General features: G+C 44.0%; 1 protein-coding gene across 1 annotated transcript in view; it reads right to left on the bottom strand.

Moving 5' to 3' along the window:
• Positions 1-10,441, bottom strand: part of CDC25C (cell division cycle 25C) — a 36,431-nt gene extending 25,990 nt beyond the window's left edge. Inside the window, exons 1-6 of the mRNA XM_012807076.2 lie at positions 10,248-10,441; positions 8,861-8,955; positions 7,733-7,778; positions 5,097-5,130; positions 4,899-4,988; positions 3,272-3,370 (exon numbers count right to left, since the gene is read on the bottom strand). Coding sequence (XP_012662530.1) covers positions 3,272-3,370; positions 4,899-4,988; positions 5,097-5,130; positions 7,733-7,778; positions 8,861-8,955; positions 10,248-10,441 — 558 coding nt within the window. The remainder of the gene's footprint in view (positions 1-3,271; positions 3,371-4,898; positions 4,989-5,096; positions 5,131-7,732; positions 7,779-8,860; positions 8,956-10,247) is intronic.
• Between the last annotated feature and the right edge of the window lie 3,844 nt (positions 10,442-14,285).

Raw genomic sequence — 14,285 nt, 5'->3', positions numbered from 1 at the left:
AAGGGAGGGAGGACTTCATGACACTGCATTTGGATAACAACACTAAAAATACAGATAAAGAAAGTAAAAAAATGGTTAAACTGGTTTTCACCAAAGTGAAAACTTTTTACATGTCAAAGGCTGGGTGCAAGGGCTCACACCAGTAATCCTAGCACTCTGGGAGGCCAAGTTGAGTGGATTCCCTGAGCTTATGAGTTCCTGACAGGCCTGAACAAAAGTTCCTGACCTGTCTCTAAAAAAAAAGCCGGAAGTTGCAGTCTATAGTCCCATCTACCTGGGAGGCTGAAGCAAGAGAATCGCTTGAGCCCAAAAGTTTGAGGTTGCTATGAGTTATGACTCTGTGGCACTATACGTATGGTAACAAAGTGAGACTCTGCCTCCAAAAAAGAAAAACCAAAAAACAAAAGAAGAAAAGCTTTTATGTGTCAAAGGACACTATTAAAAAAGTGAATAGGGGCTCCGTAGCCCTAGCACAGTGGTTAAAGCGCCAGCTGCATACACCAAGGCAGGCAGGTTCGAGTCCAGCCCCGGCCAGCTAAACGATGACAACTGCAAGAAAAAATAGCCAGGCATTGTGGCAGGTGCCTGTAGTCCTAGCTACTTGGGAGACTGAGGCAAGAGAATCGCTTAAGCCCAAGAGTTGAAGGTTGCTGTGAGCTGTGACTCCATAGTACTCTACCAAGGGTGACATAGTAAGACTCTTTCTCTCAAAAAAATAAATAAATAAAAGTGAAAAGGGGGCCGGCCGTCGTGGCTCGCGCCTGTACTCCTAGCACTCTGGGAGGCCAAGGCAGGTAGATTGTTTGAGCTCATGAGTTCAACACAAGCCTCAGCCAGAGCGAAACCCCATCTCTAAAAATAGCCAGGCATTGTGGCAGGTACTTGTAGTCCCAACTACTCCGGAGGCTGAGGCAAGGGGATAACTTGAGCCCAAAAGTTTGAGGTTGCTATAAGCTATGATGCCATAGCACTCTACCCAGGGTAACAGTGTGAGACTCTGTCTCAAAAAAGAGAATAGGAGGCAGAAGGATCGTGTTAGGTCAGGAATTTGAGACTAGCCTGGGCAATATAGTGAGATCCGACTTCTATTTAAAAAAATTGTTTTTAAAAATTAGGTAGGCATGGTGTTACACACCCATAGTCCTAGCAGGAGGATCACTGCAGATCAGGAGTTTACCACTCCACTCCACTCCAGCCTGGGGAACAGAGTAAGACTGTCTCTAAAGAAAGAAAGAGCAAAAAGGCAGCACACAGGATGGGACAAAATATTTACAAATCATATATCAGGCAGGGATTAATTTCATAATATGTAAAGAACTTCTGTAACTCATAATAACAAAGCAATAAAAATCAAACAGGTCTTGAATAGACATTTCTTCAAAGAAGATATTCAGTGGCCCATAAGCACAACTAATGTGATATAATAGAATGGCTATTGGGTGGCACCTGTGGCTCAGTGAGTAGAGCGCCAGCCCCATATACCGAGGGTGGTGGGTTCAAACCCAGTCCCAGCCAAACTGCAGCAGAAAAATAGCTGGGTGTTGTAGCGGGCACCTATAGTCCCAGCTACTCGGGAGGCTGAGGCAAGAGAATCACCTAAGCCCAGGAGTTGGAGGTTGCTGTGAGTTGTAATTTCACAGCACTTACCGAGGGTTAATAAGTGAAACTCTGTCTCAAAAAAAAGAAAAATGGCTATTATAAAAACAAGAAGTGGCTTTGATGTGGGTCCTGCCTAGTTCTCTGGGAAGCTGAAGTGGAAAGACAGCTTAAACTCAGGAATTCCAGACCAGCCTAGGCAAGATCGAGACCATGCCTCTACTGAAAATAGAAAAATTAGGGTGGTGCCTGTAGCTCAGTAAGTAGGGCGCCAGCCACATAAACAGAAGCTGGAGGATTGAAACCCAGCCCAGGCCAACTAAAACAACGATGACAAATGCAACAACAACAAAAATAGCCTGACATTGTGGAGGGCGCCTGTAGTCCCAGCTACTTGGGAGGCTGAGGCAAGAGAATCGCCTAAGCCCAAGAGTCTGAAGTTGCTGTGAGCTGTGATGCCATAGCACTCTACCCAAGGCAGTAGCTTAAGACTTTGTCTTTAAAAAAAAAAAAGAGAAAAATTAGCTGGACTTGGTGGCAGGTGTCTGTAGGCCCAGCTACTCAGGAGGCTGAAGCATAAGGATGTCTTAAGTCCAGGTGTTTGAGTCTAGCCTGGGCAACATAGCAAGATTATATCCCTAAAAATAAATTTAAAATGATTAGAAAATAAGGTATTCTTTATACTTAAAGAGTAAAGTAGGAGGGGAAAAAAGAAAACCTAACAATATTTCTCCTCGGGCAGCGCCTGTGGCTCAGTGAGTAGGGCACCTGCCCCACATACAGAGGGTGGCAGGTTCAAACCCAGCCCCAGCCAAACTGCAACAAAAAAATAGCTGGGCATTGTGGTGGATGCCTGTAGTCCCAGGTAGTCAGGAGACTGAAGCAAGAGAATCGGCTAAGCCCAAGAGCTGGAGGTTGCTGTGAGCTGTGACGCCATAGCACTCTGCCGAGGGTGACAAAGTGAGACTCTGTCTCAAAAAAAAAGGCTCAGTGCCTGTGGTTCAAGTGGCTAAGGTGCCAACCACATATGCCAGAGCACCAGAGCGGACAGGTACGAATCCAGCCTAGGCCTGCCAAACAACGACAAGTGCAACCAAAAAATAGCCTGGCAAGGTGGTGCCTGTGGCTCAGGGAGTAGGGCGCTGGCCCCATATACCAAGGGTGGCGGGTTCGAACCTGGCCCCGACCAAATTGTAACAACAAAAAAAACAGTTGGGCGTGTGGCAGGCGCTTGTGGTCCCAGCTATTTGGGAAGCTGAGGCAAGAGAATTATCTAAGCCCAAGAGCTAGAGGTTGCTGTGGGCTGTGACACCATGGCACTTTACCGAGGGTGACAAAATGAGACTCTGTCTCTTAAAAAAAAAACAGCTGGGTGTTGTGGCAGGCGCCTGTGGTCCCAGCTACTTGGGAGGCTGAGGCAAGAGAATCTGTTAAGTCCAGGAGTTTGAGGTTGCTGTGAGCTACCCAGGGGAACAGCTTGAGGCTCTGTCTCAAAAAAAAAAAAAAAAAAAAAGATATATGGTTCCTCTCTTTTCCTGCTCAAACTTTACTTTTCCATCCCCATTTCTCATCCAAGTCACCTTAGTAAAATTCAAAAAGTTGTAAATCCAAACTTGCCATTCCACAGCCTATAACCCTGAAATGACTCTTAATGATGATATGTTCAGTGACTCACCAGCAGAGAAAGGGGGGACACATAAGGGCCCCCTAATCTCTTTCGAAATCTCAGGTTCATGTGTGCCTGCCACTTTAAGGGTTTCAAAGTATTGTTTTCCTGCATAAAAAAAAAAACTGCATTAGTTAGAGGAAGAGAAGTGTTAGTTGCCTCTGCCCAAAACATTTCATCTGATGAAGCCATTGAATAACCCTCATAAAATACATTAAATGTAATCAAGGCTAACCCTATATTCTGAAGATGTAAATTATGGTTTGGTTTTGATGTATGACTTATAGATTTGCTTTGGAGGATACTAATTTATGGTCACAAGTATGTAGTAAAAGGGGAGGATGTCTGCTTAGGAACAAAATGGTAAGATTTATAAAAGTGAATCAAGAAAAAGCTGATCAGAACCACCAAAAACACAGGCTTATTTTAGACATGAAAAGAACAGCAGCTATGTTTTATGCATACTGACCTGGTGAAAGGAATGAGAGGCAGGGGGAAAAAAAGATGCCTAGAAAAGGGGATTAGTTGAAGAGATTAGAGAATTATCTTAGTGATTAGGTAGCTCTGGAGAGGCCAGTTTCAACTTAGAATATAAGGATGGCCTGGCTTAGATGAAAACAACTATGGCTTCCTCAGAACAGGGGCTAAAAAGCAGAGTAAGAGGGAAATAAGAAGAACCTAAGAAATCTACTTGAGTGTTAAGCCATGAAAAGAACCTGTGAACAAGTTCTGCAAGTTATCCATATGTGGTATCTGTTAAAAATAAGAACTCCTGGCTGGCTCGGCGCCTGTGGCTCAAGCAGCTAAGGTGCCAGCCACATAAACCTGAACTAGTGAGTTTGAATCCAGCCCAGGTCCGCCAAACAACGATAGCTGCAACCAAAAAATAGCCAGGCGTTATGGTTGGGTGCCTGTAGTCCCAGTTTGAGACTGTCTAAAAAAACAAACAAACAAAAACACCTCGGGGCAGCGCCTGTGACTCAAAGGAGTAGGGTGCCGGCCCCATATGCTGGAGGTGGGTTCAAACCCAGCCCCGGCAAAAAACTGCAAAAGCAAAACAAAACAAAACAACCACCTCCTAAATTCTTTACATTGTAGTAACAGTACTTTTGGTCCTCAAAGTGATCAACTGAGCATAAATAGTAATGCAGGACTTGGAACTAGATCTCTGTTCTTGGGTCAAACCCTGATGAAAACAAAACAAGGCTTGGCGCCCGTAACTCAAGCGGCTAAGGCACCAATCACATACACCAGAGCTGGCAGGTCTGCGCCCAGGCCAACCAAGTAACAACGACAACAACAACCAAAAAATAGCCAGGCATTGTGGTAGGCACCTGTAGTCCCAGCTACTTGGGAGGTTGAGGCAAGAGAATCACTTAAGCCCAGGAATTGGAGGTTGCTGTGAGCTGTGATGCCATAGCACTCTACCCAGAGTGACAGCTTGAGGCTGTGTCTCAAAAAAAAAAAAAAAAGAAAAAAGAACAAAACAAAATACTTATTTTCCCTAAAGCAATGCAATTTGCTTGTCCAGCACACTAAGGTATAAACAGCTCTAGGTCTCACAATGGTATCAATGGACTGCTTTACACAAAGGAATAAAACCACTAATATATCTGTGTTTCCATTAAATACTCACATTTTCTTTATTTGCAGATGATCCATACTTTGCATCTTTCTTTCTGTGGCCATGGTCCAAACCATTTGGAGTACTACAAAGAAGCTGTGCCTAAAAGAGAGTGCTGAGAACATCAGCATTCTCAAGTCACAGGTGAGCTGGAAACCCTCTACCTCCCACCTGAGAAACAAACACAAACTTGAAAGAGATGCTACTCACTGAGCTGTATTTCATAAGCTGCTGGTGATGATTTCTATGGATTAAAACAAACTGCCAGTCAGGTAAGCCTCAAATACTACTTGATTATTTTTCCATGGGTTTTTCCTTTCTTTCATTGTAGAAGCCTTATTCTTAATTGATATGTCTCTTCCAATAACAATATATAGGATATTCTCTGTGGTAAATATTAAGACTCAAGTGACATCCTGGGATAAAGCACTCACTTGGATAACAACATATATATAAATACACACAAAAAATAGATGAGTTATCCCCAGCCCGGGCCCGCCAAACAACAATGATGGCTGCAACCAAAAAATGCCAGGCGTTGTGGCGGGCGCCTGTAGTCCCAGCTACTTGGGAGGCTGAGGCAGGAGACTCGCTTGAGCCCAGGAGCTGGAGGTTGCTGTGAGCTGTGATGCCATGGCACTCTACCCAGGGGGATAGCTTGAGGCTCCGTCTCAAAAAAAAAAAAAAAAAATAGATGAGTTTGTCCTATGTCTTAAGTACATACGATTTACAACTTACTCATTTTCTAACATTGACTATTGGGGGCTAATTTTTTGTTGTTGTTAATTTCTATCCTCTCCTAAGATCTTACCAAGTTGACATGGGTTAGAACATTTACAGCAATACAAACAAAATATAAGCATTATAAATGAAATTTTTACATGTATTGGCAAAAATAGCCATGGAAAGAAAGCCTTCTGTAGTGTGCTAAAGTAGTATGTAATTCACCTAAACATTAAAGGATAAATTTCTAAAAATATTAAAATAGCCAAGTAGAAAAATTGGAGTAATTTAAGAAGTTTTGAATTAAAATTAATTTTTAGCCAGGTACAGTGGTTCATGCCTGTAATCCTAGCACTCTGGGAGGCCAAGGCAGGTGGATTGCCTGAGCCCAGGAGTTTAAGACCAGCCTGAGCAAGAATGAGGACCCATCTCTAAAAAAAAAAAAAATAAAAGCCAGGCACTGTGGCAGGCGACTGTAGTCCCAGCTACCAGGGAAGCTGAGGCAAGAGAATCACTTTGAGCCCAAGAGTTTGAAGTTCCTGGGAGGTATAATGCCATAGCACCCTACTGAGGAAAACAAAGACTCCGTCTCTAAATAAATAAATAAATAAGTAAAGTTAGTTTCTATTCCTTGAGTATTTCCTGACTAAACATTTTAGGGTCTATCCTAGCACTCTGGGAGGCTGAGGCAGGTGGATTGCTTGAGCTCAGGAGTTCAAGACCCGCCTAAGCAAAAGTGACACCCTGGCTCTACTAAAAATAGAAAAACTGAGGCAAGAGGATCACTTGAGCCCAAGAGTTGGAGGTTGCAAAAAAAAAAGAGTGGGAGGTTGCTGTAAGCTATGACACCATGGCATTATACCTAGGGCGACAGCTTGAGCTCAGTCTCAAAAAAAAAAAATTTAGGATCTCCAACAGTATCCAAAATAGTAATAATAGCAAACATTATAAAATGTTTGGTATATGCCAGATACATATTTTTCATTTAATCTTTATGATAGCTATTTATGAGAAATAGTATTATTTCCATGTTATAAAGAAACTAAGATGCAATGCAGTTAAGAAACGTCAGAATCACAGCTGGTGAAGTAGGAAGCTGCTTGAATCCAGAAACTGATTCCACAACCTGCACTCTGTACTTTTAATTCCTAAGATATAGAACTTCTTACGTGCAAATTAAAGCCTATACAGCCTACTCCTGTAATCCCAGCACTTGGGAGGCTGAGGGAGGTGGATTGCCTGAGCTCACAGGTTTTATTTATTTTGAGATAAGAGCCTTACTCTGTCGCCCTGAGTAGAATGCTATGGCATCACAGTTTACAAAAAATTCAAACTCTGGGGCTTGAGAAATACTCTTCCCAGGCACCGCCTGTAGCTCAGTAGGGTAGGGCGCTGGCTCCATATGCCAGAGGTGGCAGGTTCAAACCCAGCCCTGCCTCCCCAAAAAATAAATTAAAATTAAATTAAAAAAAAAAAAAAGAAATACTCTTCCCTCAGCCTCCCTAGTAGTTGGGACTATTTGCGGGGGCCACTAGGTATAGCTAGCTTTCTTATTTTAGTAAAGACAGGGTCTGGCTCTTGCTCAGGCTGGCCTTGGAACTCCTGAGCTCAAGCAATCCACTTGCCTAGGCATCCCAGTGTGAGCCACAGAGTCTGGCCTTCCCTTCATTTTTGAAGATAATTGTGATTGTATGTGATGATTAAAATGAACAGCCTTAGGCCATATGCAGTGGCTCCCACCTGTAATCCTGGCACTCTGGGAGGCCCAGGTGGGAACATCACTTGAGCTCATGAGTTCCTGAGACCCTGTCTCTACTGAAAAGAGAATTACCACGGATTATGGCAGGTGCCTATAGTTCCAGCTACTTGGGAGGCAGACACAGCAGGATTGCTTGAACCCAAGAATTTGAGGTTGCTGTGAGCTATGATGATGCCACAGCACTCTAACCTGGGCAAGAACAGCTATCAATTCCCCAACCCTATTAATTACATCTGGGAAATTTAAAAGTGTTCAAGGTAAGGATCTGGAGCTCGAAACCCACTTATACCCAAACTGAAAGGTTTTGTACTCTGTAGAGTCTGCGTGCTGAAAGGCATGGGACTAATTTAGCAACAGAACTTACATCTCAGCTAACTGCATTTCTTGAGATCCTGAAGAATCCAAGTGACCTGCTATCAGATATGAAAAATCAGTAGGGGAGTTATCTTATCCACACCTTGTTTTTCTTTTGGATTTTCTTCATTACCAGTAAGCCGTATTCATTTCAAAGGCTGAGCTTTTGAACACAAAGCCCCTCGATTAGTGCCCACTTCATGGTATAAAGTATAATGCACAATTTTATGGAGACGTAAGAATTTATATGCGTCAGGGAAAGAAAAAATGATGGGAAGCAGTGCACTATGCTAACTTATGAAGATTTTTTTCAAAGTAGAAATGAAAGCTTGAAATTAGGACAAATACTAGACTGGTTGAATAATGAAACATTCCTGGGGTGGCACCTGTGGATCAAGGAGTAGGGCGCTGGCCCCATATGCCGGAGGTGGTGGGTTCAAACCCTAACCCCAGCCAAAAACCGCAAAAAAAAAAAAAAAGAATAATGAAACATTCCTTTTGGGCACAGACCTATATAAACACATCAGAACTAGTTGGCAACATTTGTCTTTATTCTGGTTTCTTTGCCCATCTTAAGAGTAGACTAGGGCACAAAATATCTCATATCCTAACTACTGCACTTTCATCCCCACCATTAATCAGTCAACAAAATATGTTCTTTCCTGTTTAACTGTTCAAATGTAAAGTGACTCCTATTAGTGTTATGACTGTTCTCTTCTCATTGATTTACTCATTCTTCTCAAAAATCCTCTAGTTAGGCTCGGTGCCTGTGGCTCAAATAACTAAGGCACCAGCCACATACACCTGAGCTGGCAGGTTCGAATCCAGCCCAGGCCCTCCAAACAATGATGGCTGCAACCAAAAAATAGCCAGGCGTTGTGGCGGGCGCCTGTAGTCTCAGCTACTTGGGAGGTGGAGACAGGAGACTCGGTTGAGCCTAGGAGTTGGAGGTTGCTGTGAGCTGTGACGCCATAGCACTGTACCCAGGGGGACAGCTTGAGGCTGTCTCAAAAAAAAAAAAAATTTTTTCTAGTTAGCCACAAAATTCCATCTTCTATTCTCACCACATTCCATCTCTATCCTATTCTCCCTTAAAAGTTATTTTTTCCTTTGAGGCCTTTGCCTCCATTTTTCCTACCAGTTTCATCAGGGTCTGTGAAAGTAGTGAGCTGAGTGGCAGACATCTCCCCACTGCTAAGATTAGAAAGATCAAGGCAACATTTTGGGGTTCCTCTGTTGAGACATAATAGTACATCAAGATTGTTTTCAGGTTGTAGTATCCTTAAAAAGCAAAGATTATATTATCCTTTTCATTTGAAACATCCCTCAATGACTATCAGATAATCTGACCAGTTCAAAATTAATCTAATTACCTTTTGGAAATAGAATGGGCTGAGAAAAATCTCCCTCTACAATAATCTCTACCTTATTTTCTCCTTACCAAAATTTTGAGGCAGGATAACTATTTATTTATTTATTTATTTATGTTTGAGATGTAGTCTCCCTTTTTCACCCTGGGTAGAGTGCTGAGGTATCCCAGCTCACAGCAACCTCAAACTCCTGGGTTCAAGGATTCTCCTGCCTGAGCCTCCCAAGTAGTTGGGACTACAGACACCCACCACAGCATCCAGCTACTTTTTCTATTTTTAGTAGGGATGGGGGTCTCACATTTGGTCAGGCTGGCCTTGAACTCCTGAGCTCAAGCAATCTACCTGCCTTGGCCTTGCAGAGTGCTAGGATTACAGGTGTGAGCCACCTCCCCTGGCCTAATTTTGTTTTTCACAAAGCCCAAAGTTTTGTTTTTATTGCCTGCTGGTGACGGAGTGCCTTGTCCCCACATCCTCTGCCCTATGTACCACAAACTCACAGATTTGATTTCTCCCTTAAGTCTTAGAAAACTATTTCTCAGGTACTTGTCTTTGTTAGCTAAGGCATCAGGACATGGTATGATCAGAATTTAAGATACAATAACACTATATATATATATGTATATATATATATTTTTAGAGACAGAGTCTCACTTTGTCACCCTAGGTAGAATGCCATGGCGTCACAGCTCACAGCAACCTCAAACTCTTGGGCTTAGGTGATTCTCTTGCCTCAGCCTCCCAAGTAGCTGGGACTACAGGCACCTGCCACACTGCCTGGCTATTTTTTTTGTTGCAGTTTGGCCAGGGCTGGGTTCAAACCCATCCTCCATATATGGGGCCGAAGCCCTACTCACTGAGCCACAGGTGCCGCGCCCAAAACACTAATATTAATACTAATGACGCAACCAACTTATATAATGCAATATAGTTTTCTAAGACTTTTCCCAGACATCATAACCTTTGAGTCTCACAAGATTCTAGTAAAATAGGAAGAAATATTTTCTGTTTCACAGAAAAAAATCCAGAGACTCAAAAGGATTACACAGTCAAGGTCAGAGGTCAGACTTAAATCCTGACCTATGAGCTAGGATAATTTAAAAAGCAAACAAAAACCCTCAATTGTTTAAAAAATCAAAGGAATAAAAGTGGATTTACCCAGACAAAATGCTTAGGTTTGAAGACTCCCCAAGCAGTTTGTCCATTGGCATTCTAGGAAGATCTGGACAGATGGTAAAGGAAGTGTCTCTCTCCAGGAGCAAGTTTAACATTTTCCTCTGATTGAGCCTAAAACTGGGTCCTGAACCAGAGCTCCCCTCCTCGGGTGTGGATGAGATGAGTTCTGTAGACATGGTCTCTGAGTTCTTACAAAAAAAACCCCAAAATCTAGCTAGAAGTAGAATATCATCTATACAGGTACATCACAGTTCATTCAGCTTTCCAAATTCATTCACCAAAGAAGAAAATAAATAAGTTCCTTCACCTCTTCTCGCCAAGCGGATCAGTATTAGGGGAGGAGCAGCCCATAAGGGAGATTCACAACCCAGCTGAAAGTTAAAACACACTTACTGGAAGAGACTTAGCTTCTTCGTGGAAACTGAACTTACCGAAGAGGGGCAACCTCAGGACTTTTTTTTTTTTTTTTTTTGAGACAGAGCCTCAAGCTGTCCCCATGGGTAGAGTGCCGTGGCATCACAGCTCACAGGAACCTCCAACTCCTGGGCTCAAGGGAGTCTCCTGCCTCAGCCTCCCAAGTAGCTGGGACCACAGGCGCCCGCCACAACGCCCGGCTTTTAGTTGCAGCCATCATTATTGTTTGGTGGGCCCGGGCTGGATTTGAACCCACCACCTTAGGTGTATGTGGCTGGCGCCTTAGCCGCTTGAGCCACAGGCGCCGAGCCAACCTCAGGACTTTTAAAGGTAGAATAAAGAGAGGACTTTGACTTGTTCCAGGCCACAAACCTCAAGACTCCTCAAGGGAAAGTACTCAGGTCTCTTAATTTGCTATTATGCTCATTCAGTCCTCTGAACTTCCGTTTCGGGCTCCCGTCTGGACCGTAAAAGTGCAAAAGGGGTCTCTGTGATTATGTGAGGGAGACGGCTCCGTGCTTACCTAAAGTTTGGAGGCTGACTTGCCTGCGGGAGAAGGGAAAGTGGATAGGGATTGACACAAGTGAAGACTTGGGCAAAATAAAAAAAAATCTAGGGAAAGGATGCAGTTAACCAGACTACGATCCTACTTCTCGACTGGGTAGGTCAGAATCGGGATTTGCCGGTAGCCTGGACCGACAGCGGAAGTTATGGCTTCTGTGCTAGAATACCAATAGCCACTGGTGTTGACCGTTCAAACCTTCCGCCCTCTCAATAACCTATCCGCACTCACCTCTCAGTTGGATCAGCCATTCTCCGCCCGCGCGCCCAAATCCCCGCCCCTCGCCACGGCCAATGGTTGGGCTCGTACATCTCGCGGGAGGAGTAAGCTACTGCCGGCCGGAGCAAAATTTGCTCCGCCCCGGAGCCAGAGCAGGATGACGATTGGTCTACTAGCGTTAGACACGCCACTAGGAAAGCTCCGCCCAACATGGAGCCTGAGGCACCATTGGCTCTCCCTCTGGCCAACCGCCACACCTTTTCTGAACTCTTCCTTGCGCAGCCTCGCGAACCCCGGGAGATTTAAATTGCGCTTCGCTGTCTGTGATCATTCGTTAGGGTACTAATAAGAGCGGTTAAGGGGAAAGATGTTATGAGCACTTCATTTTTGACTTCTTTCGCGTGCCGTTACATGGACCATTCCTTCTTAGTTTCACTAGCCTTTCGCTGGAGATGGAGTATTTGCCTTCTGTGTGGCAGGTGTTGGGGGGAGACAGGTGTGTGTGTTTATACTGAGTGGCACTGGCCCTTTCCTAGAGCTTTCCTTGTTCAAGGTCCCTTCTTTTCCCAGTATCTGAGAGACGCTAGATTGTGTGGGTAAAAACAGATTCCCTTTCAGGGAAAGTAGAAAAGCTGAATCATCTCTTGGCATAATCCTTATTACAATCCCAGGGATAACAAACTTTTTGTTGTCAATAGAAATTTGAACACCTGCTTGGTGATACTTTGAAATTCTTTGTTTTGAGACAGTCTCAAACTGTCGCCCTGGGTAGAGTGCTGTAGCGTCACAGCTCACAGCAACCTCAAACTCCTCCTGGGTTTACGCGATTCTCTTGCCTCAGCCGCCCAGGTAGCCGAGACCACAGGCGCTCGCCACAATGCCCAGCTATTTTTTTGTTGTTGTTGCAGTTGTCATTGTTGCTTTAAATGGCCAAGGCAAGGTTGGAACCCGCCAGCCTCCGTGTATGTGGCCGGCGCCACCCATGAAATTATTAATGTTAAGGATTTGCTTTTATTTATTTATTTTTGAGACAGAGTCTCACTTTGTTGCCCCTGGTAGAGTGCCATAGCGTCATACCTCACAGCTACCTCAAACTCTTTGGCTCAAGCGATTCTTTTGTCTCAGCCTCCCAAGTAGCTGGGACTACCTTTGCCCACCACAATGCCCAGCTATTTTTTTGGAGATGGGGTCTCACACTTGCTGGGGCTGTTCTCGAACCCACAAGCTCAGGCAATCACCCGCGTGGGCCTACCAAAGTGGTAGGATTACAGGCGTGAGCCACCACCTCGGCCCAGGATTTGCTTTTAAAGAATCCTGTTGGGTGGGTACTGATAAAAGATTTTCCTTGAGTGTTGGGTGATAAGGAGCAGAGGAGTCCATTATATTTGTGCTTTTCAAGGTTTAATGTACATATTAAACACCTGGGGATCCTGTTAAAATGCAGATTCTAATTCACTAGGTCAGGTTGTAGCACACAATTCTCCACTTCTAATAACCTCCCAATTGATGTTGATGTAGCTGGTCCTAGGACTGTACTTTGAGTAGTAAGGCGTCATGCTATACTCTACTTCAGTGTATATTTGAAATTTTCCATGATAGAAAAATGTTTAGAATAACCTTATAAGCCCTTTAAAATGCAGGCTCTTAAAATGATGATTCAATAGGACTGGTGTGGGATCTAGGAATTATCAAAGTCTCCAAGTGCTATCCATGCAGCTGGCTTGCAAAGCACACTTTGAGAAACAAAAGTCAAAAATGAAAACTTGGCCAGGTGAAGTGGCTCACGCCTGAAATCCTAGCACTGCGGGAGGCCAAGGTGGGTGGATTGCTTGAGCTCAGGAGTTTGAGACCAGCCTGAGCAAAAGCGAGACCCCTGTTCTACTAAAAATAGAAAAACTGAGGCAAGAGGATCCCTTGAGCTCAAGAGTTGGAGGATTCCTGTGAGCTATGACTCCACAGCACTCTACCCAGGGCGACAGGTTGACTCTCAAAAAAAAATTTTTTTTTTACTCTTTGATAAACAAGTCAGAAATATCATCTTTATCTGATGTTAGGATCTTGGTGGTAGTAGTGGCTGAGAGGCATAGTGTAGTCATCCTGTTTTTATCCCAATACCCTTTTCATCTGTAGAATCTACTTCTTCAGAAAGAAGGTATGTGAAGACTCTTTGTCTTCTAGGATAGATAAAGTGAGTGTGGGAGTCAGCACAAAGCCTTGCCATGCCAGGTGAATTTGAAAATCAGGCTGGGGACTAAGAGAGTGTGAGATGAGTTGATTTCTGCCTTGATGACTACAGTATAATCACACTTTGTGTGACACTATTACTTCCTTGCAGGTGGGAAACAGAGACAGATGAAGTTGTTCTCCAGCAACGGCAAAAGCAGATAGATTATGGCAAGTGCACACCTGGTTACCAGTGCTTTCTGCAGAGGGTCCCCAAGTAAGTGCACTTCTGGGTGGTCACAAGAAGGGTGTCAACCAAGTGGCTTTGGCTCATTGTCAGGTGATGGAAAGATATTAGAATCTGAGGGCTCTGACAAAGTTGCAACATTACTAAAACTAGCCCTCAAAAATAAGTTTCTGAGGCCAGGTGCAGTGGCTCACACCTGTAATCCCAGCACTCTGGGAGGCTGAGGTGGGTGGATTGCTTGAGCTCACAAGATCAAGACCAGCCTAACCAAGAGCAAGATCCTGTCTCTACTAAAAATAGAAAAACTGAGGCAAGAGGATTGCTTGACCCCAAGAGTTGGAGGTTGCTGTGAGCTATGATGCCATGGCACTTAACCCAGGGTGACAATTTTGAGAATCTGTCTCAAAAAAAAAAA

Source organism: Otolemur garnettii, unplaced genomic scaffold (genome assembly GCF_000181295.1).
Source record: "Otolemur garnettii isolate 467f Iridium unplaced genomic scaffold, OtoGar3 scaffold00003, whole genome shotgun sequence".
NCBI lineage: Eukaryota > Metazoa > Chordata > Mammalia > Primates > Galagidae > Otolemur > Otolemur garnettii.
Note: the sequence above shows the minus strand (reverse complement) of the source record. Positions and strands in the feature narration are given on the sequence as shown.